The 27,063-nt window shown below is 50.2% G+C and overlaps 1 protein-coding gene across 3 annotated transcripts in view; it reads left to right on the forward strand.

The window, feature by feature from the left end:
- The first annotated feature begins 407 nt into the window (after window positions 1-407).
- Window positions 408-27,063, forward strand: part of ANOS1 (anosmin 1) — a 149,591-nt gene continuing 122,935 nt past the window's right edge. For 2 of the 3 annotated variants that reach the window (XM_079123156.1, XM_079123157.1), the window contains exon 1: window positions 410-731. In XM_079123156.1, coding sequence (XP_078979282.1) covers window positions 525-731 — 207 coding nt within the window. In that variant the 5' untranslated portion in view covers window positions 410-524. Of the gene's footprint in view, window positions 732-27,063 lie in introns of all 3 variants that reach the window. The other variant, XM_079123158.1, reaches the window with a different exon arrangement.

The following is a 27,063-nucleotide window of genomic DNA, read 5'->3' on the forward strand; positions in this document are numbered from 1 at the left end:
GCCTACGAGATCAGAGGGGAGAAAGCAATTCAGGGGCGCCCTGTCACCCCCCTGGGCCCTTCTGAGCCCCCAGGGGAGCCCAGGCCTCTTCCCACCTTTCTTTCTGCTCACACCTGCCCTTTACCTGGTCGGCGGCAAGGGACAGAGAGGGCAGGAAGGTGCTGTGCGGATCGTGGAGGCGCCTGCCAGGGGGACCCACCATGCCGACCCCCGCGCACCCGGGAGGCGCCCGGCGTGGCCCTCCGCGAGTGTCCTGGCCGGCGGGCAGCCGCTCAGACCTGCCCGCGGGCCCTGGCTCGGCCTCCCTGTCACTCACGCTGCCGCCAGCCAATGGCGCGGCCGCCTGTCACCCTCGGCCCGCCCCTCGCGGGGCCTGGAGCGCGGCGGCGAGCGGGTTGGGGGCCGGAGTTGAATGATTGAACTTTCCAGCGGAGTTGCTGCGGCGCCAGGTCCGGCAGTGCGGCCCCGGCGCGGAGCTGGGATCCACGGCCAGCGCCCGGCGCCCGCGCCCGCCACCCGCAGCCATGGAGCCCGGCGCGCCCGGCGCAGCCCTGACCCTCTGCCTCTGGCTGGCGGTCTGCGGGGGCTGCCTGGCGGCGAGCCCCGGAGCGGCGGCTGCGCGGCGGCTGGACGAGTCGCTGTCGGCCGGGAGCGTCCAGCGCGCCCGCTGCGCCTCCAGGTGCCTCAGCCTGCAGATCACGCGCATCTCCGCCTTCTTCCAGCACTTCCAGGTGGGCAGCCCGGGCCCGCCGCGCCTCCCTGGGTCGGTCCGGGGCGCGCGGCCCGCGGTCTCGGCGCGCAAAGTTCTGGCCAGCTGGGTGGCGGAGCGGGGCTTCCCTCGGCCGGGCCCCTGCACCCGGGGAGCGCGGGCCTCGGAAGCCCCAGCTGCGGGACCAGCGGCACCGCTCCGCAACTCTCCTTTCCAGCGGAAAGCGAGGGCCCTGGCCTCGGTGTGTGTGTGTGTGTGTGTGTGTGTGTGTGCGCGCCGGAGAGCGAGGGCGCAGTTCGTGGGTTTCGAGTGTGGTGTATGGACTTGCTAGTTTCCCAGGACTTGGGCGCGCACGCGACTCCGGCTGGGTGGCGACTCCAGCGAACTCCGGGTGGCTTCGGGGCTCCCGGTCCTGCCTGCACCGAACGAGCCCCGGGGCCGCGCCCTACTGCCGCAGGTGCCTGCGGGCCGACTTTTGTGTGGTTGAACCCTGGCTTCGACACCCAGCGCTCGCTGCCTCCCTTTGCAGCCCCCAGCGTGGGCATCCGGGCCGGCTGTGTGTTCCAGGCTGAGTACATTGTGTGCATAGGGGCTGCGCGCATTTGGAGCTCCAGGACTCGAGGTCCTGCTGACAGCTAGCGGGGAGTGTAAGGGAACGGTTTCAGGGAACCGGGGACTTGGCAGGGTTACGCGTGGATGCTCCGGGACGAATCCGCGGTCAGAGGTTCCACCAGCTCACCTAGCTTCTTCCAGCTGGAGGGTGCAGGAGTGTGTGCGTGTGGCCCCGGGGAATAGCACTGTCGGCGTCTGTGGCTATTGCGGGGACCCTGCACAGTGGCGAGGACTCTGCAGGACTTGCGCACGATTCCGGGTGCGGTGGGCGCGCGCGAGCAGCTCCGGGACTCGCGGCCGCGGGTCTCCCGGTTCCCTGCCGAGTGGAGCGTGCGAGCTCTGAAGTCATCCTCTCCCGCGCCCCGCTTCCTTGGTCCGCCGCCCTTCTCGCCCTCTCCTCCTCGCCTCTATCTTAGCTGCCCACCTGTTCCAGGCCCCCAACTTCTAGCCCTAGGGCAAACCACGGGGGCCAGAAAATCGAAGCGGTTTCCCAAGAGGGGCTGGGATTGGAAGCCGAGCGCTCTGCTCGTGAAGTGTGCGTCCCTCGGGCCTGAAGGATGGGGTCTCGGAAAGAGAGGGGGTTTGCTGGAGCACGGGGGGGGCGGCGGCGTGTGGGGTGATCCTCGGTGGCTCTGGGACGTCTTCGCGGCAGGTGTGCTGAAGAGTGCTCACCAAGAGCACTCTTCAGGGGTCTGCAGAGGTTGAGCACTCTTCAGGGGTCTTGCAGGGGTCTGCAGAGGTTGAAGCCGGCGGGGAAGTTTGAGTGTGTACTTCTGTTTGTTCTAAGTCAAGGAGCCACGTCAGAGACCTGGGGACGCGCCTCCGGGTCTCCAGCGGCCTCCTGGACGGCACCTGCGCGGCCACCTGGTTCCAAACCACCCCGCCCCACCCGAAAGTCGCTCTTCCGAGAAGATGCCACGCTATTGTTTAGAGAAGGGCGCAACACGGAACAAAACCCAGCCGCCCACTCCCTGGGAAGAAGAGTATCTGTTTTTCTCCTTCTTTTGATTGAATTGTCAGATGCGGTAATTTATTTGTTTTACAGTTGCAGAAGCTACGAAGCGGCATAGATCAAGCCAAGTCCCGTGAAAGGGCTTTCTTGTGGTCTCTTGGCTTGATTTCTCTTCCCAAGAAAAACTGCTGACAGAATACACGTTGCCAGACAATCCCAATTACATTTTAATTAGCTGGGGTAAAATAAGCTGCAAATTACTCAGTTAGGACTTAATAACTGCTGGGGATTTTGTAATTAATTGCAAAGTCATTTGTGGAGATTAAACTCTAGCCTAGGAATACCTTTCGGATTTATCTAGATTGCAGGGGGTCAGCCTTCCTCAGATTTGAAAAGATAGCACAGCTTCCCTCCCCCTCCCCCATCCCTACCTTAAAAAAAAAGCGGGGGTGGGGGGGGGACAGTGGAAAAATCACACTGGATCCACTGCAGGACCCCGCAGGTGGTGTTCATTAAGGGGTGGGAAGGCTGAGCTACCGGAAGCCTTAGGAAGTGTCCATTCCTGTCTCTCTTCCCCCTCCTGCAAGTGAGCCCATGCAGAAGGCCGTCTCATGAGCAGGTACTTGCTTCCATCTTCTCCTGAAGGAATGGCTCGAAGCCTCTTTTTGGGGATGGGAAAAGGCTTGCTTTGAGCCTGGGTGACAGGCAGGTGTGGGGACTCCGGATGTGAACGCTGCCAGTCTGGAGCTGGGCGAGCTCAACCTGCCTACTCGAGGTGCAGAAGTTCCATGGACAGGGCCTGGGAGCCCTCGGGCAGTGACCTCCTGCAGGCCTGCGGGGGAGGCAGGCATTTCTAGAATCCTCTCCACCCAGTTCTTGCCACTTTCTTACACCGCCCAGACCCGTCCAGACCCGCAGCAAAGCTGGAGGTAGAGGGTCACACCTGGTACTTCGAGGTCCTTAAGCAGGAGGGACTCACAAGTGAAGCCTGCAGGTGGCGATGGTGGTGGAGAATACCTGGTCTCTGTCCCACGGGAGGAGCTTAGAATTTTACACTGAAAAGGAGGTGCCTTCCCAGGCGACGCTTTACCACGGAATGCTGCCCTCTTTCTTAAAGAGAAATGGCCAGGGTCGGCACGTGGCTCTTGGGAAGGAAGTCCTTCTTACTTCATCAGCCCAAGACTCTGTGAGGCAGGTACTGATTTTTGTCATCTTATGGTCGATAAGGAAACAGGTGGAGAGGATGCGTCCGTCGCACAGCTGGCAGACAGTGGAGCTGTCTTCAGAGAGAGGGCAGCTTCCAGTTGTGGGTGTTCCTGTTTTTTAGGATTTTATTTTATTTTATTTTAGCTGGTTAATTGACTTCAGGACCGAGTACCTAGTTTTCAGGGCCTGGTATGAAGTGGAAACATGGAGCCTCTTTATTCAGAGAGTAAGGGGAAAAGTGTTAAAGAACTGCAACATAGAATCTTTTTAAAAAATGTGTTCTAATGAGTTGCACATGCCAGCAGAAGGCATGGATGCATTTTGATGGATCAGACATAAATGGAGGGTCATCTCTCATTTTTCTGATTGTGCGTGTGGCAGGATCACATGGGTCACGCAGCCACACAAGCCACGAGGCAGGGCCGTTTCCCTTCTGCAGCCTCTCTCTCTTGACATCACATCTGGGATGTCCTCTTCAGTGTGACTCCCAGCAAAGAAACACTTAAAAGTTCAGTGAGGGGTGGGAAGTTCGCTGTGCATCTTCACGTTCTGCAGTGCGGGTTTTCCACGCAGACGTCAGAGCCGGTCACCTGTGTGCTGAATCACCAGCAGTGAGCAGTGTGCATTTCCAGACTCACCCGGAGCAGCCTCGCCGTGGCCAGAGGAGAGCGAGGCGCAGTCAGGGAGGTTGAAGGAGGAAGAAGAGGCTCCTGCAAGGGCCTCGGGATGTGCGGGAGGCTGGGCAGGGACTCGGGCACACGGGCATGCACAGACAGGGCTCCTTCCTCTTCTGCCAGCTCCTGGGCCAGTGTCTTGGGCACTGGCTGGGCAGAAAACCGAGCCAGGCACCCCCGCTTCCTTGACCAGAAGCCCTTGCCCACAGCAGATGGACCACCCCAAATGTATTACTATAGCTTCCTGCTGGATTTGCCAGCTGCCCCGGTCAGGGGTGGGCAACTTTGTCCCTGCTGAGTTCTGCTACCAACCTAAACTGGGGAGGGACGCTACGGTACCCTGGGACACTGGGCAGCATGCACACCCAGCCCCGACCCTCTGCACCGGCACCAGACCCAGATCCCTGCAGCTGGCACAGTTGGAGCCATCTCGGGGAAGAGAGAGGCAGGGCCCAGGACGCCAGGGAACGTTGGAATCGGAGAAGTGGTCCTGGAGGGGTGAGGAAGCAGAGTGACGGGCAATGTGAGCCTTCAAGCCGCCGGTGCGTGCCTCAGTGTCAACCGGACTCAGAAACATCACACGCATTCCAAGACAAACGTCACCAAGGTTGCGGTGTGCGAGGTCAGAACACGACGCCTTGAGTCCCAGCTGCTTTCTGAGCCAGGAGCAGAGGCGCTGGTCCCCGTCCCTGAAGCCACCTGATTCTAGTGTGTCAAGGGTGCAGAGGCCTTGGAAGGTTCAGGTGTGCTCAGCATGGTGATTCTTCCAGCGTCACCTGCCGGGTCACAGGTACCATGTTGTCCTCAGCTCCCCGGGGGGGCAACCTCTTGCCTCTCATTTTTTAACTTCGCTAGAAGATTCACGAGAAGGAAAGGGAGATATGTTCCCGAGAAGAGCCGTGTCTCTGGTAGGTCGAGTCTGGTTTAACGTGAGAGCGGACCTCATGTCTTTGGCTGGAAGAGGGGGTGCGTGGTGGAGAATCCCCCCGCCTCCCCGGTTCTCCTCTCGGTGGCCGCGGTGGACCTGACCTTCAGAGGTTCAAGTGTGGTCCAGTAAGTCGCTAGCAGGCCTGGAACCTTCCCGTTCTCTGTGTTTTCTCCAGAGAGGGCTCAGGAGAATAGTGTAGGAAGAAGTATGACTGCCATTGTGCAGAACAGTCCAGTGTGTGTGTGTGTGTGTGTGTGTGTGTGTGTGTGTGTGTGTGCGCGCGCACCAGACCTTGAGAAAGCTCAGAGAGAAAGTGGATGGGAACCTTCTGGAAGATAAACAGCAGGTTGCTGGCAGCGGGGGCCCTTGGGTTCTGGAATCTTATTGGTGTGAAGAGGTCCTTGCCGGGGGACATCATTCACCCTGTAAAGGACCTGGAGAGGCTGCCTTAGGTAGCTGAGCGGCGATCGATCCGAGGTGGCAATTGGACGCTGTTTGTTTTGGCAGAAGGGAGAATGGGAGCTAGTGATGAACTCCTTCAACTTAGAGGACCAGCTTCTTTCCCCCAAGAAAACGTAAACAGACAATGAGCCCCTCCCGTCCCTCCGCCAGCCACAGATCCCCCAGCCGCTCTGGAGGAGGTGTGGGCCCAGCCTGTGCCCCGCACCTCTGCCCTGCAGTGAGTTTAAGGACTAGGCAGGATGACCAGTCCTGAGTCCCTGGAAAGAAAGAAGCGCTTCGGGTCTGGTCTTGGGGCTTCCTGATCCACTCCCTGGATCTCTGGCTGAATTTCTAAGAAGTCTCAACTGGACCTGAACTAAGCATTTTTTTTTTTAATTGCAAATTATCATGACTTTTATTATTATTTTTTTTTATTATTTTTTTGGCCCTGGGGATTGAATGCAGGGGCACTTCACTACCGAGCACAGGACCTTGCTATGTTCCTGAGGCTGACCTTGAACTTGCAATCCTCCTGCCTCAGCCTCCCAAGTTGCTGGGATCACAGGTGTGCGCCACCATGCCTGGTGCAAATTATGCTTTTAACACATGTTTGTCCTTGTACTTACTTAAAAGTCCACCTTATTTTAACTTTAATGGAACATCTTAAAAACGTAGCAGAAAATGTGCTCATTGACTGGGTCATTTCTTTGTGTGCCATATCAATGACATGTTTTTATATATTTGATTGAATGTGAGCTGATACATGCATGTGAGTGTGCACTTGGGGCCTAAATCACAAAGTTAATGTCACTGGGTCCAGTGGTGAACACCTGTAATCCCAGAGGCTTGGGAGGCTGAGGCAGGAGGATCACAAGTTCGAGGCCAGGAGACCCTGGCTCAAAATAAAAACATTTAAAAGGGCTGGGGATGTTGCCTAGTGGTAAAGCATCCCTGGGTTTAATTCCTTGTACCAAAACAAAACAAAACAAAACAAAACAAACAAACGAATTAAAAAAAAAGAGTGTTAATGTTGTAATTAAAGTATTTCTACTTTTAAAAGTTTTGTCATATGACTGGGGCATGACTCAGTGATAGAGCACCTGCCTGGCACGTGTGAGGCCCTGGGATTGAAACCCAGCACCCAAACCAAAACCAAACAAACAACCCAACTTGCTGGGAGCAGTGGCACAGGCCTGTAATCCCAGCAACTCAGGAGGCTGAGGGAGGAGGATTGCAAGTGGGAGGCCAGCCTCAGCAACTTAGCAAGACCCTGTAATTAATCCCAAGTACCAAAATTGGGGGACCTATTAATGACAAATCTGAAGGTTTTTCTATTTATTCAAAGTGATTTCCCCGACTTCATGGTAAACCTGTGTAGTATGGTTTAGTGACTGGGCGTGAAACCGTAGGGCTTGGGTAGACACGGGGGAGCATCTGTGAGCACTGCTTGGATCAAGGTGGAGATGGAGCTGCGCCTCACAGGACCTGGTGTTGAGTTCCAGAAGGCTCTCCTGTACTGATTCCAGGGTAGAGCGTGGGACACGGATGAAGCATAGCTACATTATTAAGTGTGAATCAAAGATATCCACAAGGGCGGCAGACTTTAGAGCGCATGAGGCGCCACGTGACAGAGGCGATCCCTGAATCCTGTGCTGGTTGTCTGCGTCATGGTCTTGGGCAAACAGGTGATTCCTGTTGGACTTTCTGAAATATTGGGAACTCGTTCAAGGACACCAGTTCCTTGTGCAGAAGACAGACTTGCTGACCTCCCCATTCCTGTGAATAGCTAGAGGCTGCCCCCATTAGGAGACTCCCCACTGGCTGATGGGCGCCATCTTGCCAGCAAGAGGAAGCAGTCTGCTTCCTTGTGGGGGGGGGCACGCCACGGTGGAGGTTAAGGGGATACAGGAGGTGATCCACCGCTGGAATCAACTCTGCCATGTGATTTCTGCTCAAAGGCACTGGGTGACCTGACTCTTGCAGGTCTCCGGCTGAGTTTGCATCTCTACTGAGCCTCCTCCACTGACTTTCCTCCCATCTTTCTCCCTCTGTCCCCCTGAGTAGATCGCATGCCCCCGAAGCCCCATTCCAAACTCTGCTTCTAGGAAACTGGATGGCAGACACCAGCTATGTTGGTCAGTGTTCAGTTACTATGACAAATATCTGAGAGAGTAACTTATACAGAGCAAAGGTTTATTTTGGCTTTAGTTTCTGAAGTTCTGGTCCATAATCCATTTTCCCCTTTGCTTCTGGGCCTGTGGCAAGAGTATGTAGCAGAGAAAAATCTGCTCACCTCATGGCCAAGAAGGAAAGAAGAAAGAAAGAGGAACTAGCGGGTTCCATGATCCTCCTTGAGGACACACCCCCAGTGACCTAAGACCTCTCCCTAAGCCCCACCTCTTAAAGGGCCCCCCCACCACCCAATGGCAGTACCCTGGGGACCAAGTCTTTCGCACACTGACCTTTGATAGACATGGAAGATGGAAACCACGCTCCCTCCCTGCAGACTGGTCGGTTCCGACCTGGTCCAACTCCACACTTCTGTGTTTTCTGATGAGGCAGCTTGATTCTTACAGAAATGACTGATTGAAGAATGTGCAGTTTGAAAGTCAACCCAGGTTCCACGACTCTGATCTGTCATTACACCTTTAAAGCAGATCTTGAGATGGCATACAAAATTTAAAACATGCAAATAAAGAGGTTTAGATTCATGATCTTTACTATTGTTCGAATTGGTTCGTATCTCTAGGCGATTTCAGCAAAAAAGACTTCAAATCTTGGGCCCAATATATATACATGTCATTGCCCACAATTCACGAGAGATTCAAATAGTGTGATTGGCAGGTCGGTCGCCGTGGGGTGAGAGGGCATCGTTAGCCGTAGAACTGTCCAGAAGCTCTGGAGAGATTCCAGGATGATCCAGTGGCTCAGGTGTTAGCTGACTTTGGATCTCCCCAGCACAAAACCAGGGTTGCTCGTTCTCAGCTGCATTCTGCAGTTGCTTCTGCATTCCGGGAAATTTCATGCTTGGTTTCAAAGACATAAGGAGAAGCCTTTTCCCCTGGCGCTAAAGAGGGTTGGATAGAAGTACTTCTCCCTGGTAGCCCGTCAGGAAGGATTGCAGAGAAGGAAGAAGCAGCCCACGTTGGTGGCTGGCTCATTTTCTGAGTCCCTCTTTAATAAAACAAAACCAACGTTGATTTGATCCTGCCAGGAATTCAGCCAATACCCCTGGGTTGCTGTGACTTCAAGCGAGACTGTGAAACCCCTGTTCATGAGGAAGTCAGTGGGGCTAAGATGTGTTGGCAGGTGGACGGCCTCAGTTCAAGAGGGAGTGCTGGGGTGCACTTAGCAGCCTAAGATCTGAGACGGGAGCTTGTTACTTCAGGGAAACCACAGGGGTGAGGACAGCGGACTCGAGAGCTGGGCTGTTCCAATCTGAAGTTGAGGGTCTTGCGAGAGTGAGGTCTGTCTGATGGACGTGACGCAGCCCCAGCCTGCTGGTGGCAGCCAGGTGTGGGGGCCCCAGTGAAGGAATGGACATTCACACAGCTGGAGTCCTGTGTTCTGCTGGGTGGGTAAGACCCTGCCCAGACCCTGCCCAGACCATTGCACCCAGAGCCGGCCCCAGGGTGGTTCTTCCTGGTTCCTGAGGATCGGGATGAATCTCAGTGGAGCTTTATGGAGACCCTTGCCAACTCCCAGTCCAAGAAAGAGCCCCAGAATGACCTGGCATGACGGTGCACACCTACAATTCTAGCGACTCAGGAGGCTGAGGCAGGAGAATGGCAAGTTCAAGGCCAGCCTCGGCGACTTAGTGAGGCCCTAAGCAACTTAGCAAGACCCTGTCTCAAAATAACAAATAAAAAGGGCTGGGATGTGGCTCGGTGGTTAAGTGCCCCTGACTTCAATCCCTGGTACCAAAAAAATAAATTAAAAAGAAGAAGACGCTGCTCATCCCGTCATACGGGGCTGAATGTAGGACCCCACTTCTCCACAGCTGGAGTGGACCCCAAGTCAGAAGCTCAGTGCCTGGGCTACCAGACGCAAGATGTCCAGCATTGCCTGTGACGTTGTTCTGGAGGTGACAAAGTCCTTTCACAGAAACTATCTCCTCAACCTTCACAACAACTCTGAGAGGCCCCAAGCGTTATTTTTCTTTTACAGATAAGAAAACTAAAGGTCTGGAAGTAAGAAAATCAAAGCTTCCCAGCAGAAACTCAAGGTCCACACTCTCAGATTCCCAAATATCGATTCTCAATGACCCCGCTTCTCAGCACGGTCGCGGGGAGAGAAGACAGTGGAAGTCGCCAGTTCAGTGGGCCCAGGGTCACTGAGTTGCGGGGGAAAGTCTCTCCCTCTCCCTCCTGGAAGCTCCTGGGAGCTTGGGGAAGCACATCTGCATGGCAGCGAGGTGGTCCTGGATGATCAGGGATAGAAAGAGCCTTAAAAAATATCAGCCCAGGAACGCCACCCATGTGCACGTACCCACCCCAAGCCTTCCAACGAACGAGACTGTCCAACACAACATCCCCTTGGGTCTCCTAGGTCACAAGGACCCAGCATTTGCTAACTGTGCATCCTGCCCCCAAGACAATCACGTTCAACCGCAGAGGGACAGACGTGTCTGCAGAGGGACAGACGTGTCTGCAAATTAACGCGATCGGCTGGCTGAGCTGCAGATGATACTGTACTCCTGAACCATCTCTTCAGTTGATTTACTCATGAACAATCCATCATGCAAAATCGTATTTCTCAGAGAAAGAGTATTTTCCCCTTGTAAATTGGCCTCCTTTAGACCCAGCCAGATTTTCACTGGCCTGAGAAATTAGCAGAGTTTCAGAGAGATCTGAGCAGAAATGTACCACCAAAGCTGGACCCTTGGCATTGCAGAGAACGGGCTGGTCTTGGGTGGGAAACTGCAGTCTGGGTCTCTCCACATTGCTCCTCATTCTCGGCTGCAATTGCTGTTACGCTGGGACATTTTTGGAGCATGTGTAAGTGGCAATTGTATCTTGTGTGCATGTGACAACTATTTCCAGGAGCCCCGAGAGTGTCTGTTTCCTTCCGTTTGGCTTTGGGCATGTGCCTGTTTATACCAAGTGACTCTTTGCAGCATTCCTGGGAGATATAAAAATGGGGAAGGAGAAATTCTGAGCAACGGGGAATTTAAAACACACCGAAGACCATGCATGAAAAGAAAATACAAACACGTGACTCTGTGGGGGTTTTTCATTCCCCCCAGAACCTTAAATCCTGTCTTCAGGGGAACCTGAGAGACAACACCTCATCCAGAGGATTGAGAAAAGAAAATAGAAGAAAAAAAAAAAGTACTTAGTTCACATTCTGCTGACCTTTTGTCCTAAATTGTTTCATTTGTCACTTAATGAATTATTTTGACTACTCAAGTTATGAATATCCCACCAACCTGAGAAAATGATACTGTTAGTGGGACCTCAGAATATTGGGCTTCATTTTCTTTGTGGAAAGATGAGGCAGATAGACGCGTGGTTGCCCCTTTAAAAAGTGACATAATAGATACGCCTGTTCCGAGTTCCCTGATGCAGCTCCCCTAATTTGCATGCGCAGGACCTCCACTTAGGAGAACAAAGCCGCCTTTCTGCCTTCCGTTGACTACCCAAGGATGGCCGACCACCTGTGAAGTCTCCTCGCTCACTTCTGGTTCTATCCAGAAAAGCTTGCCTAAGCCCAGAAGTGAAAACATAAAATAGAGAGTCCCTCTAATGAAATGAGAAGCATTAATTTTGCAAAGTAATCCATCACCTTCCAAAGAAGGCCATTAATCCTTCTGCGCCAGGACAGGGCAGATGCTGGGATCCATCTAACTTAGGGAATTGAGACTCTTTTTCCCTGTTTTTTTTTTTTGCTTTCGATTCACACTCTTTTCCTCCCTTGCTGGACTCTGAGGTTCTAACGTATTCAGCGTGCAACACGCCACATGGTTTTGTGGTCCTCTCTCCCCCCGGTGCAAATGAGGTCCTGGTCTGCAGGCGAGGATTCCGTTCTTGCTTGGACATCACTGGCAGCTTCTGTCACAGAAAGACTGGGTGCGTTGAGAAAGTCCAAAAGCAAAGCACACCAGGCTTCCCGGCCAACGGTGAGCTCGCCATTCACCGAGTACCTGGGAGGTCACAGCTCATGTCTCATGGAGAGGAAGTTTGTCAGCTCCGGTTTGGTTCTGTAAGAATGCAACATTGAAGAAGACGACATCGTTTCTAGGTTTCTAGATGCGCACAAGTGTCCCCACTGGCCCTGCCTCACTGGGAGGTCATCTCCCCCTCCACCGCTCTCTCCCCCAGGAACAGCTTTGCTCTGGGCAGAGGAAGAACTGCGTAGAAATCGAGGGGCAGGGACCACCGAGCCACGTGGTGATGGCACGGCTTGCAGGCATCTGGGGTCACCCATTCATGTCTGACAGCCTTGCTGGACACAAGAGCCAAATAAAGGCAGGGTGGCACGCTGGCATAGCCTTGTGGCTTGCCCTCCTGTCTGCTGCGGCTGAGAGTGTCAGGTTTCTGCAGAAGTCACTGATTGCTTTCAGAAAGGACGAGAAGACCGGAGGCAGGTGGCTCTGGAAATGTCATGCCCACTTTTTAGGTTCTTTTTAAATGCCTCTGTATCAGGAAGGTGAGGACGGTCAGCGTTTCAGAACTCGAACTTTAAAACCCAAAACAGGTGCCCCCACAATTCCCTTCTCGGTTTTTGTTTTTCTTTTTTTTCTTGGTACTGGAGATTGAACCTAGGGGTGCTTACCCACTAAGCCACATCCCCAGCCCTTCTTATTTTATTTTATTTTAAGACAGGTTCTAAGTTGCTTGGGACCTCACTAAGTAGCTGAGGCTGGCCTCAAACTTGCTATCCTCCTCCCTCAGCCTCCCAAGTCACCGAGATAACAGGTGTGACTGCCAAGATGTCCAGCAACCCCGGCACATCATGAAACAACTGCAGGTTCTCTCTCCTGCATTTCCCTTCCTTTCTCATTTTTCTCTCCTCCCTCTGCCCCTTTCCCCCTCTCTCTTCTCTCCTCCCTCTCCTCCTCCTCTTCTCTTCTGCCTTTCTCCTCCCCTCTGTGTGTGTCCCTCTCCTCACCACCTCTCTCTGCTTCTCTGGCTCCCTTTTCATCTGACGTTTGGCTGGAAGCACCATCGCCAAATCCATTTGCTCATCATTCCAGATGTGACCCCCATCTGGGAAGAACCCCCACCCCCAGCACTGGACAGCATCTGAAGAACATAGAGAACATTTTTTTGGTTGTTGTTTCCACATTTTTGTTTCGGACCTGATGAGCTAACATCCTCACAGCTGCAAAGAAATTAAAAAAAAAAAAAAATCTCGGCAGAACGTCCTCACGGCTGAGCTATCACCATAGAAAAGCAAATATTTAGGAGCGGCACATGAGGCCGGACATGCTATTGTATTTTGATCTTCCATTTCCCCACCAGGAGCCATGGATTTCCTTAATACGTTGAACCTATTTTCAACAGCACAAGGTTCACAAACTCCGGTCCTATTTGTTACTCTGAATTTTTGGAAAAAAAAAAAAAAAAAAAAGGAAGAAGAAGGAGATTCCTGCTGCGAACCCTCCTAGGAAGCGGATTTCCTTTCCATGCATTTGTGCGGACCACGCACTGCTGGCTCGTGTGTCCACCTGATGATTCCCCGTTGTGTGGTTCAGTGTCCAACCTGTACAACGCAGATCGTGGAGCAGCACACTCAATACCTTCAGCTCCCTCCCTCCCCAGTCATGCCAAAATCTTCTGTGGGAACCTGGCCATACTGTCCCCGGTGGCAGCTGGGAGTGGCCTCTCTTAAACTCCACCCAGGCTGTGCTGTTTCTTTGCGCTGTGCATCTCTCTGGGCCTGTGTGATGGATCTGTGCTTCTCTATCTGTATCCTTCTCTGTCTCTGCTTGTAACTCCCTCTCTGTGTGTCTATCTCCATCTACTGCTAAGACTGTGCATCCTTTAGCGATGGGGTGCGTTCTCAGAAGGCATCCTGAGGCTGTTTTGACCGTGCATGATCATCATAGAGTGTATTTGCACAAGTGTGAAAGGTAGGTGTCAATCACTCTGTGTGGCATCCTGATGCAGTCGGGTGACCTGGTGAATAAGAGGCAGGCGAAGCTGCTGCCAGCATGACCCAGCACATGGCTTTCCAGCAAATTCTTTGTGCATAACTAGAAGGAGTAGAGTCTAAAATAATGCTCACGGTGTGGGCTTGTCCACACGTGAGCCAGCGCAGGGTTGCTTTGATGGCCACTGTCAAGTGTCCTGTGCTCTGTACGTGACCGTAGGAGCCAGACTTCCCTGCACCGCAGCCCGGGAGTTGGCAAGGGCACCCCACAGACACAGGAGCGCTGTGTCGCTCTGTGATGCTTCTGTGGCTTTGACGTCTCAGGTGACAGGAAGTTCGCAGCTCCCTGATAGTCCTGTAGGACCTGGAGAATCATCGTCATAGAGCAGCAGACACTGGAGATGAGACCACACGGGAAAGACAGCCCTGCGTGGGGGTGCCAGCCAGCCTGGCCGATGAAGGTCTGTCCCGCACAGGACCGGGGGTCCAGCCTCCACTCTGTGGTAACACCCGGCATCTGTCCCCGTTCCAAGCAGCTGTGCCGCGCCTGGTGCTTTGCTGAGCTGGGGCTTCCAAGGCGACTGAGTCCCCATCCTCCAGCCTGGTGTTGGCAGAGAGCAGGGGCTCGTAAGCAACGACTACCCGGCCGCACACTCTCAGACGCGCGAGGACACGGGCTGGAGCCGATGGCCCCGTCCGGAGGTACACCCCAATCCCGTCCCCTGCTCCCTCATGCAACCTTCGTGTCAGGGACTCTGGAAGCTCCCGAGAACCTGGGAGCCTGCTCTTGCATGGCGGGACAGACACGGACATCTTGCACATGGGCGGAGGGGGTAACCCCAAAAGGACGGGGCTCCCCTTCCGAGCTTTTGTCCTGGAGTCCCCGAACAGTCCCATAAGTTGCTCTTTCCCAAGCGAAAGCAGCTCTGCTTTTTGCCGTGGTGAGTCACAAGCTGTAATGGTACCATCGTGACAATTTTTAGCTGTGAGCCCTCTCTCTCTCTCTCTCTCTCTCTCTCTCTCTCACTTGGTGAACTGGTCCTAAAGTGTGACTCCCTTGGTCCACCTTTGTAAGGAAAGTTCTTTTCTAAACACTTTCTTTGTCTGCTGCTCTTTGCCTTCCTTTCAGGGGTCATCTGCCTGGCTGGTTGGTGTCGCACGGCCAAGCAATTGACTTAGAACTCTGAGCTCGGCTCTGCAGAAATAGTGGCTATTTTAAGATGTGTTGCATGTAGCACAAGCACCTGCTGCTAAAGATCCTTGGGTTCAAGTAAGTGAGTAGTGTGTAGTCCTGGATCCTCGTAGCCTCACAGTCTGCTCTGAGAGCCAATGAATACATAAATAGCACAATGGAATATTACTCAGCCTTAAAGAAGAATGAAATTATGGCCTTTGCAGGTAAATGGATGAAAATGGAGAGTATCATGCTAAGGGAAATAAGTCAATCCCCAAAAAACCAAAGGCCAAATGTTTTCTCTGATAAGTGGATGCTGATCCATAGTGGGGGGTGGGTAGGGAAGAATGAAGGAACTTTGGATTGCAGAGAGGGGAGTGAAGGGTGGGGATGGGAAGGAGGGTAGATTGTGAGACAGACATTACTACCCTATATACATGAAAAGCATTTTTAAAAAAATATTTTTCACTGTTAAAAGAAGTTAATGACAATAAAGTTCAAAAACTAAATACATAATTAAAAATAAAAAGCTCATCTAATTTCAAAGCGAGGAGCTACTCTGTAGGCTTATTTGCAAGTGCTTAGTTCTACAGGTAGAACGTGAAATCCAGGTATCTTTCCTATGCGTCTGTCGCTTGGAGATTCCTTCTTCCCATTTGATGTATGGGAAGAGATTTGGTAGGATTTTAAATGGGTTGGGAAAGCCTGGATAGATACTGGAACAGGAGACCACGTCATTTGGTCCCAGGTCATCTGAACACACCTGACTTCCCGGATGCTGGGTGCTTGTGATTCTGCAGGTCACACGACTGTCATGGGAAGATTTTCTTCTGCACTGCGAAGCTTTTCCTTGGGGCCGTCGTTCTTGTTCTCTTGCGCACACTTAATTTATCACGTTTTCTCAAGTGACCCCTCATTAAAACATGGCATCTTTTGAAGTTGCTACGAAAGGAACCCGGGGTCGTGACGAAAGGGTCAGACTATCACAGAAGTCGGGGGGTTGATAGACTGTGAGGTGCTCCCATTTAGCATGTTGAAAGATTCTGCGGTCCCCAGCGGATAACATGTACATTAGAACAAGGGGAAAGCACACATCACAAGAAAACAATGTGACAGAAATCCAGCACTTAGCCACGTCCACGAAGGGGGAAATGTGTATTTCTTGGGATGCTGTCTCCTGCGTAGACGTTCCCCTCTGCACAGACGCAGCTCAATCCCCGACCCCACCCTATTTGTGCATATTGAGGTGGTGGTCTTGCTTAACCATGAAAATAGGTGCTTCTAAGATTTACAAACGTATTTCAAAACAGCGTCACTCAAGTGTCCTTTAGGAACACACGTGGAAATAATATTTTCACGTACAGGGGATCAGATGAACTGTCCATCACAGCTTTCATGGAGGGTTATAGTAAGGATTCGCAGCAGCTTCCAGTTTGCATGCTCCAGAAATCTATGCTTTGTGGCTGCTCTTAATGCTTGTGAGTAATTAGCTTGATAACTTAAGATTAATCCCTAACCTCTGCAGATCAGCACTCCAGATAGCAGACAGCAATGCACCCCACAGGAACAGCTTTTTATGCACGACAGATTGCAGCTGTCAAACCCCACAGCTGTCAAGCATCGGGTTTGGAAAATGCTGGGGTGATTTAAGGGTGCCTTTGGAGTGTGTTCTGCAGCAATAAGTAACAGCTTCCTCATGAAGGTGGTCTTTGATGCAGGTCAGGATGGGAAACGGCAGAGGCTGGTTGATCTGGCCCACGGTGGGTGTCCTTACCTGGGCTGGTGGTGCTGCTGGGTCTCTGTCTTGCCGAAGCAGATATTCACATGACTCAGCTGGGAACTGCTACGTGCATGAACGTACACACACATCCCAAGTCCAGTCTCTGAGTTTATGAAGAGGATCATCTTTTGCAATAGCCAGAGTGCTCTGAGATTCCCATGCAAGTTGGGTGAATTCTGCTTGGTAAACCTGGAGGGAGCAAAGAAAGAAACACCTGGAGTCTTTTATGCAACGTCCTGGGTAGCCAAGGAAGAGGAATGGTCCCCACCTCTGCAGAGGCAGGACCTCAGACTCCATCATCTGGCAGAGTTGGGAAAACAGCTCACTGCACGTCACCTCCAGAGATCACGCCTCTGCAGGCCTGGAGTGACATGGGGCATTTTGCATGTCTATCAAACTCCTGGGGGAGGCTGGCTTTGCTGGGCTGGAATCACACTTTGGGAAAATATAGGATATAGTACAAAGGATGCTGGGAGTGATTCCTGGGGCCAGGGATGGGAGGAGGGGCAGGCCCTCCAGGAACCTCCGCTTGCTCGGCCGCTTGAAGGCTCTGAAACATGGACAGCTGCGTCACAGTGCTGCTGGACGGAAAGACCGTGATCTATGCTGGTGACCCTGCGGGCTTGGATTCTTCTTGCCTCCTCTGTGCAGACTTCCTTCCTCCAGGGCGTGGGGCAGGCCCCCTCCTGGAAAGGTGAGCCAAGGAATTCCTTCACGGCCAGCTCCAAGACAGAAGGATCTAGAAAGATTAGAGTTTCTAGGACTGGCCTTGGGGAAGAGAAGTCTAGTTTCTACAGCTTGCTTGGGGGAGCCCAGAACTGTGGATGAAAAGCAAGAAATCTATAGATCGTAAGATCCCACGGCGACAAACCAAGGAAGTACCAGAAGCTGAGAGAAGGCCAGGCGATGCGCCTTCCCTGGAGCCTTCAGAGAGCACAGTCGTGGCTGTCTCTGTCTGTCTGCAGACCCCAGCCGCACAGCTCTGAGGTCACAGAACCTTTTCTCATTTCATCCGCCCGGTCGGTGGTGCTGGTTTTACGTTTCATTTTGAGCTTCGCGTACCCTTGAGACTAGTGTCCTCTGGATTGGGTTTTCCGGTTCCCCCAAAGGGGCGTATGAGTTACTAATTTAACACAGTGCAATGCTTATTATATTTGGCTTATTTCACTTAGCAGTCTCCATTTCCATCCATTTACCTGCAAAGGTCATAAAGTCATTCTTCTTCATGGCTGAGTAATATTCCATTGTGTATATACATATGTATATAAATATATGCATATATATATATATGTATCACATTTTTTATCCATTTGTCTCTTGTATTGATGGGTGCCTAGGTTGGTTCTACAACTTGGCTATTGTGAATCGTGCTGTTATTAACCCTGATGTGGCCGTATCCCTATTGCATACAGATTTCAGATCATTAAATACCCAGGAGTGGGATAACTGTCCTAGGTTGTTGAATCTCCATCCTGCTTCCCACAGTCTTTCACACGATTGTAGACTTCCTGAGGCCCCATTTCCTCTTCCATCAAGAGAGAACATTGAACTCCAGTCTCTGTTTACTCTTGCATTTCTGGTGGTCTGGAATGTTCCACGGGACATTCCAAGATGCCAAGGTTGCTGATGGCGTTTGCATGTTGTCCAGTGGCAGGACGATTCTGCACAGTCTCAGGCGTGGTCATTTTGAGGTTGAAAGCTCACAGATTCCTCCTCTGGCCCTGTTGTCCATGCCCCCCTTCTCCTTGGACACCAGGGAGTGTGTGTTTAACAGCTGCTGATTTCACGTCCCCTTCCAGGATGCGACGAGTCTCCCTCCCTCCTGTCTGCCTCCTGCCCTTGAGTATCCCCAGTGTTCTCTTACAGAGTTTGTGACCTGCTCTCCTCATGCGCAGACAGGATGCTACTGTGCAGCCTGTTCCTCTGGTGGCTTTGACCCCTTCTTCGGCATGCCAGTGCTTTGGAGAGTGTTATTAGGGGATTTAGTCAATTAGAGAATGAAATATCAGCAGGCAGAAAATCCAACGTTAATCCTGTGCAACTCCTCTTCCTCTCTGCAACAGTTTAAGATTTTGCAAGGAATTTGGGGATGGGGCAGTTCATGAGGTAGGGACGTCTCTCCCTGCAAAGTGTCTGGTATCATGAGATAGTTATATGTCATGGGCGAGGTACATTTGCACTGTGTTCAGCAAGGCGATGGAGGAGATGGACTTCCAGAGTCTTCTCAGATTTCTAACTCCGTGGCATTATCTGAGTCAGGACTCAATGATTCACCGACGTTGTGAGTGGGTATTTGGAACCTTACTTTGGGTCCCTTTTGTTATTCTGAGTGTATTTATTGAGAGAACAGGTTTGGCCTCTGTAGAGTCTTTGAGTGACATAAATGTCCGTCGACACATGCACTTTGCAGAGAAGTGACCATGGGTAACACTGAAGTTCTCAGCAGCTGTGAAGCCCTGCGTGACTCCTGGCATTAACGGCAGAGAAGCCTTTGGTGAAGTCTGATAGAACAATGCAGAACATGGTCTCCAATCCTTTGTGAATGAGAGCAGCGATTGTTCATTCCCTTTCCCCAGGTGGACAAGGTGAATCCTGATGTAACTAAAAGATCTTGCAAAATCCATGTCTTGGTAACTGACTGTGTAACTTTTGTTTTTTGCTGAAATTCCCTCTTGATTAATTTTCTGCTATGCATGTGAAACATCCTGCAAGAAAAACATGATTATAACAACAGTTAAAGAAAAGAAGACGTAAGCAGTCTCCTAAATAGTGCTTGTCATTATGTATCACCTAAAATTATACTCCAGGCCTATGTAAATTTGCTTCACATTCTTCTCTTCCTAGAGAATGATAGTCATGTATGTGAGTGAGCTTTCCATGACTGTAACAAAACCCCTGAGATAAGAAACTTAAAAAGAGGAGAGGTTTATTTTGGCTCACAGTTTTGCAGGGTTGGGTCCGTGGTGGGTTGAACTCATGGCTTTTGGGCCTGAGGCTCAAAATGAACTGTGGTTCATCATGGTAGGAACATATGGCAGAGGAAGGTGCTCACCTCATGGCAGGTGGGAAGGAGAAAGAGAGAGAGAGAGAGAGAGAGAGAGAGAGAGAGAGAGAGAGAGAGAGAGAGAGAGAGAGAGAGAGAGAGAGAGAGGAGGAGGAGGAGGAGGAGGAGGAGGAGGAGGAGGAGCAGCAGCAGCAGCTGGGGTTCCAATATTCCTGTTAAGGGCGTAACTTCCTCCTACTCAGCCCTTCGAATGGTGCCAGAGTTTGGCGACCAAGTCTTCAGTCCATGAACCTTTAGGAAACACTTGTCCATACCGCAGTATATAATTAAAAATTGTATGGCTATATAAGTTTCTTTTCTTGTTGTGTTGGTCTTCTTTTTTCTTTCTTCTTTGTTAATGATGCTGATTCTTTGTAGGAACTTGGGAGCAGGGTTGACACCTGTTTCCTTTTTTATAAAATCAAAAGCAAAATCACTTCTGTTCAGTTTTTCCAAACACAGCTCTGTACTGAAGTTACTTTTCAAAGCCCAGGAGAAAATCGACTGCCATTAACCAGTTGGAATGACAATGCACTCTTCTTTGGGAAATACCCTCTCCGGGTTTTGGGTAAAGTCCTCCTCTGCCCCCCGTGGCTGGCTGAGTCGGAGATTTTGGGCTTGGAATGAGGACCCGGGTGCTTGGTGGCTGAAACATTCTCCAGCTCTGCAGCTGTTGGCTGAGTCTGGCTTGGCCTCTGGCCGCTGCTGGGTCTGCCCTTGCAGAAGGCTGCTCCCCTGTCATCTCTCCCTCAACTCTGTGACTCTTTCCAAGAACTGTGCCTCCCTGCCCTGCAACTTGGCTTCCCTCCAATGCTATCCACGCGGACAGCACATTCCCTTGTGCTGGGTGTTCGTGGTGGGTGAGTGGTGTCCCTAAGACGGCGATTCCTGACACGTGTGCAGGGCTTTGAGAGAGCCCAGGGTATCACTGGGCCGTGCTGCTCACAGGGCGAACCATGGAAAGGGATCTGAGGAAGCAGGAGGAGGAGGAGAAGGAGGCAGAGCGAGGCTCCCCAGCCACTGCAGGACCAGCCCCGGAGGATCCCACTCTCTCTCTGGGGCTCAGAAAGCCTGGGGAGCTGTCCTGAATTGCACAAGGGGACGTGTAGATCTAGAAATGTCCCCGGGAAAGCTCATGTTTTGGAAGCACAGTCCCCAGAAGGGCAAGGTTCAGAGATGGGGCCTTCAGGCAGTGATGAGAGCTGTAACAGCAACAGTGGATAATCCAGTGGGTGGATTGATCATTTCAGTGGACTGCTGAGTGGTGACTCTTGGCAACTGGAGCACAGCTGGGGACAGTAGGTCACTGGGGGCATGCTCTTGGGGAGTAGCTATTCTCCCTAGCCTCTTCCCACTCCCATGGTCTCTCTGCTCCCTGGTGCCACGTCCTGAGCTGCTCTCCTCCTCCAGGCCCTTCCGCCATGATGTTCTGCCTCACCTTGGGCCAGAGCCATGGAGTCGGCCCACCAAGGACTGAACCTCTGAAATCATGAGCCCCACATAAACTTTTCCTCCTCTCATTTGTTCTTGTCAGGTCTTTTGATCACAGTGGTGAACAAGCTAACTAAAAGAGCTTCGCATTTTTATTTTATAACAGAAGGAAAAATGACTATTAGATTCAACTTTAAAAGCATCTTTAGGTCTCGTATTTATGCCCAGAGACTCAATATATCATATAAGCTGAGATTTTTTGGGGCGGTTATGTTTCTATCTTCCTTCTCCGTCCACTTCCTTCTGTGATTCTTTCCCTTCTCTGTTCACCTCTCCAGCTTTCTCAACAACACTAACACAAGTTATGAATGCTCAGTTAGGTGGGAGTCCACCATGGCCAGAAGTGAAGTGCTGTGGCCACCTCAGCTTCCCTGCCTGGACACCGTGCTGGCTCTCCTTCACACCCAGTGGTCATCCCTACCTGGGTCCATTCAGACTCGTCGCTTCGTTCCATAACAAGCACCTGTCCGTTTTGCAAACACGTAGATGTGGCAACTGGAGAGAAGTTCCTGGATGGAGAAGAATCTAATCCACACAGAATTTACGAGGGAGGTTAAAACTTCAGATTCGTGCCTGGGCATGCTGCCGTTGACATCTGAAGTCATCTGCACTTTTCCCTCTCCGCTGCGAAGGACAGGTTGAGAGGAGAATGGAAGTTATATAGATGTTTCTGTATTTTTACATAAACAGTGCTCTAGTTGTTCAGTCAATTGTAGTGACTCAATTACTCATGCTTCCTTATTTTGCAATATGAGTCATTTACTAAATTTCAGTCATTACACTTAATGCTGCCACTAAATCTGCTTAATGTTGGATTTATTTCAGCACATGCCATTTATTTCTTCTTGAAATCATCCAGGATTTTATATGACTTTGGGGGAGAGGCTGCAGTTTACCAGAAAATATAAATTTGGTTCAAACATAGAACATAAATATAACACATTAAATATAAGCCTGTTAGATGTAAATTAATAAATTAAATGCAACTATAAGCATTAAAATGTAAATATAATGCTGTCTTAGTCTGTTTTCTGTTACTGTTACAAAATACTTGAGACAAGTAATTGATAAAAAACAGAAGTCTATTTGTTGTGGTTCTGCAGGCTGGGAATTCAGGAGGGTGGTGCTGGCGCCTGGCCAGGACCTTCTTGCTGTGTGAAAACATGGCGGAGGGCATCACATGGTGAGATTCTGCAAGCAGACACGCTCAGGTCTCTCTCCCTGTTCTTATGAACTCTCACGAATGCTATCCAGGGGATCTACCCTCGTGTTCTCATGTAATCCAAATGAACTCTCCAAGGCCCCTCATTCAAATGCCACTAATGAATGAATCTGAGGGGGTCAAGATTTCAACACACACACTGTTCAGGGACACGTTTGAGTTCTAGCAAGTACACAGTGTGCTTCAAAACTTGCACACCTGATGTCACACACACCTATGGCCAGACAAAGTAAATGATTAATGTATCCTCAGGAGAAGATGGAAGTTGGAAGTCTTGCTGGAGATTCCCTGGGGAAGGGCAGGTCTTCAGGTTGTAAGGCAGACTACATTACCCTAGTAGACACAGTATGTAGCAAGAAAACGTGAGATCTTCCCAGTCTTCCCCTGCAAACAGAATCCATTGGAATACTCCTTGCCCAAATTCATGGTAAAATGTTAACATTATGTAATGTTTTTCCAAATGTCATTGTCTTGCCCTAGCCATTCTATAATTTCTCTCTAGATGACTAGTTATACTTATAAAAGGATAATCAGTATGATTATTTCTTAGATACTTGTATTTGACCCCAAATGCAAATTTTTTTTTTTTTTTCCCATTTCCAGCATTATCCTGCTGAATCTCGTGGACATTTATGGGGAAGGAAATACTGGACCTACTTCCTAGGAGCTACAGAGAAAATGAGAAAGTGGTTCAGCTCAATCTATTTCTTTCATTCTTTCCAGAGCCTCATGACTTACTGACTAAAGTTTAAATTCTTTTATAGAACACCCCCCACCCAGTTCCCTTCAATTAATACTATTTATTAACACAGTTGTCTCTGTGGGGGGCTCTCTGCCAGCCACAGGAGAGCTGGGGAGGAGCAGGAGGTACTGAGGACTCTGTCTTCCAGGCGTTTCCGGCTGGGGGTCTTACTGGGGTGCCGGGAGTGCATTCAGCGGTGGGACATACGCTGAGCATGCCCCAGGCCCTGTCTGCAACACCAGCACCCAAGGGGAAAAAATCCTCTGTCCTCTGCCTCTCTTCTCTCTCTCCCCCAACCTCTGGCAACAGCAAAGAACACGCTTAACATCATGAATCAAAGCAAATTATATCATACCTCAGTTCTAAACTCATAGGAAAATATTTGGGGTCCAAAATGAATCCATTTTAATTATTTCCTTTTTTATGAATTTTTTATTTGCTCTAATGAGTTGTCCATGACAGGAGCATGCATTGATGCCTTTTGAGAGATCATACATAAATGGAGAGTCATCTCTTGTTTTTCTGATTGTATGTGTTGCTGGATCACATCGGTCACGCAGTCACGGGTGGACATGCATTTCACATAGTAACAAAACTGTCCATTGAGCTTCATGGCTGATCATTTGCAGTTTCTTTGCATTGATTGGGTTGTTCACAGTTGTGTATTTCCAAAACTATGGGCTGACTTTGTTCCCCACCAACACCTGGTTATATTAAAGACCATGCACGAGATCTTTTATGACTCTCTTTTGAAATGGTGGCATCGAGATTACTAGATTTTATTTATCTTCTTCCCTCCCATGTGGGTTGTCTTTGAGTGAACTGAGTGTTTTCTTTGCTTGAAGCTTTTGAAGACTTATTTTTCTTTAAGGGGAAAAATATCAAAAGGCTAGAGATGGAGAGACTTCGGAAAATGTCATTGAAATGACAGCCGGGCGCAGCTGATTGAACTTACATAAACTGAAAGTTGGCTGGACTAGCTTCCACGTTTGATCTGGTTAAACCAACAAAACACAGGATGTAATCTTTCTATAATTATGGAAGCCCCACTGTCTGATCCTACCTGGAGGTTGTCGTAATGATGCGCCAGCAAAGCTCTTTCTAACGCACTTTGATGCTTCTCCTGGCTGGCCTTAAGCCAGAACAAGCCTTTATTGCCAACGCTGGGTTGTATTTTGCCTGTCAAGTGGCTTAGCAGGCGAAGGCGATTGTAGCAGGAGGGAGTGCTTCCCCTGGGGTGGGGTGGTGGAGTGAGCTGGGTGCCTGGAATTTTCCTTTATTCTTCTGCTCACAGAGTGTTGCAGGTAAGCAAGGCAGGGGGCTGATAGCGCTGGAGTAGAAGTGAACACCTGGTCCAAACAAAGTGGCCAGCCAGAGGGGGGCTGACCAACCTTCCAATGCTGCTCAGCAGGTGCTTTGCAGAGATAATGGGTCTGATAAAGGTTGATGGACGGATGCAGGGGCACAGAGCAGCTGCGAGACTGGACGTGGTGTGGGGCAGAATCACTGTAAGAAAAATAAGACACCCAAGATCCAAAAAGGAACTAGAGGTGTGTTTAAGGAAAAGAAGTATATGTACGTGCATGTGTGTGTGTGTGTGTGTGTGTGTGTGTGTGTGTGTGTGCATGCAAGGGCAGGTGGGTGTCTAGCAAATGTCTTCGTAGGATAGTCTTCATGAATGAATTCAAAAGACGAACCGTGTACTGGGGAATCCTTGAAACCGACAAATGATTATTAGAAAAAAAAAAATCCAGAATAGAAGTGGGGAAATCTACACACTGACCCATCAAAGGAAATGAAAGCAAAATCCCTAAGCCCCGCTGCTGAGAGATGGCTTCCGCCCAGGGAGAAAGAGAGGAGAGGCAGCCCTTGTATCGCCAAGGCTGTATTTTTCTATTTGCTGCAATGAGTGCTCTTGAATCTCATGGGTGAGACCGAATCAGCGAGTCCCGGGTGAGTGTCGTCCATTACAGCGGGAGATGTTCAGTGTGAGGTCATTCCTTCACTTCTAAAAACAGTAATGACAGTGGACACTCTTTTTTACCCTGATATCTAAGTTCCTGCCAATCATTTTGCAAGTCTTTGCACGGATTATCTTTAATCGTCCTGAGCATCATATGGCACCCTCTCTTTGTTGATCATAATAATCTTGAGTACTTGCTTGCTACTGCCCCAAATATTTCTTTATAAGGATAGAGCTTTTTACTCAACGGGAGTGGAAATTTTTGCATGCATACGATGAAGCTGTCTTGATTGAGATAATGCATTGGTATTAATTCTCAATAAAATGTAACAATGTAACAGCTGGGCTCTGGGGCTTATCGGTCTTTCTCATTCCGGTGGGTGTGTAGGAGCCAGCAGGTTGAGGGGCACTGGGTTTCAGGGCGCCGCAGAGGGTTTGCATTGGGAAAGTGGGGTCCCCTTGCCAATGGTGATCTTTGCTGGCTTCTTTTGGTGTTTTGTTAACGTTTGGCCATTCTTACTACATTCAGGGTGCAAAGGAAACGAGGTATTGCACGCACTTCTCACGGCTCTGATCCTTTTATTTTATCAACCCTCTGACATTTACTAAATTAAAAAAGTGTATTTCCAGAAATAAGTCCAAATCCACTATAATCTACTTTCTACCAATTTACCTGATTTCCTCCCTTCTCCACCCACCCCACCAGTCTGATCTGCAGATTGATTGATTGAACCCAGGACCTTGGGCTGCGGGGTGATCCTCTATGACTGAGCTCCACCTCAGCTCATCACCTGCTGCTTCCCAAACATGGAATATTCAGATCCATCCATGTCCGCTCCTGCCTCTCCCTTCCGAGTTGATAAGTCTGGGAATTCCTTCACAACCCAGTGCCAATCTCACCCCTTCGTATGGCTGTGACTTTCCTTATTGAGTTGTTAACCCTTGAGTTCAAGCACTGGCTTTGGGGCTCCCGATATTTTGCTTGGCTTCTCTGCCTCTTAGTTTCTTAACTGTAAAATGGGTCAGTGAAGTCTTTGCCATTATCTGGGATAGTTACATGGGATGAGGATGTCTGGCACAAGATGTGGTCATAAAACAATGCGATGAGTAGAGCAGTAACAGTCAAAAGATGTCAGGAAGTGTGCCTGGGTCCCCAGCTTCCAGGGAGGCTGTGGCAGGAGGATCTCTTGAGCCCAGGAGTTGGAGACCAGCCTGGGAAACATAGCAAGACCTCGTCTCAATAAATACACACAATAAACATCGACGTGGCTGCGTCACTGTAGTGTGCTGATTTTAAGTCCTTTGGGTATAAACCAAGGAGTGGGATAACTGAGTCAGATGGTGGTTCCATTGAAAGTTTTTTGAGGAAGCTCCATACTGCTTTCAGAATGGATGCACCAATCTGCCTTCCAAAAATTAGAGCAAATTAAAAAAATTAAAAATAAACAAATGCATGCATATATAAATAAATGGATGATGAAGACCCGCCTGGTCTTGGATGCATGCCATCTCTATGGGAATCAAGGGATCGTTTGTTGCTTGTGAGATACAGGCAGGCAAAGAGGAAGTGTGAAGTCCCATCTCCATGACCACACTCCAGTTGGGGACCTGTGGCTTACACAAAAGAAAATGTAGCTATCGCAGGGGACAGCGTGATAGATACATCTCTCAAGAACACTGGGCAACTGCAGAGGTAGTCAATGGACAGTTTACCTCTGCTAGAGACAAGATCCCGTCCATCTGCCCAGGAAAAGAAAGATCTGGAAAGGAGGGACATGCAATCTGGCTTGTGCTCACATGGATGTGGTCCTTAGAAGTCCCTGCAGGAGTCGACTGTGCCCAGAATAAACATCTTCTTATTTGTTTCATTAGGGGACACCAACGTCTTATTTGTTGGTATCTCCAAAGACTAGCACCACATCGAGGCCTTAAATCATATATACATATATATATTTAAATTTTAAATTTGTCCTAATGAGTTCTCCATGACAGTAGAAGGCATTGCTGCATTTTGATGGATCATACATAAATG

This window comes from Sciurus vulgaris, assembly GCF_902686455.1.
Source record: "Sciurus vulgaris genome assembly, chromosome: X".
NCBI classification, from domain to species: Eukaryota; Metazoa; Chordata; class Mammalia; order Rodentia; family Sciuridae; genus Sciurus; species Sciurus vulgaris.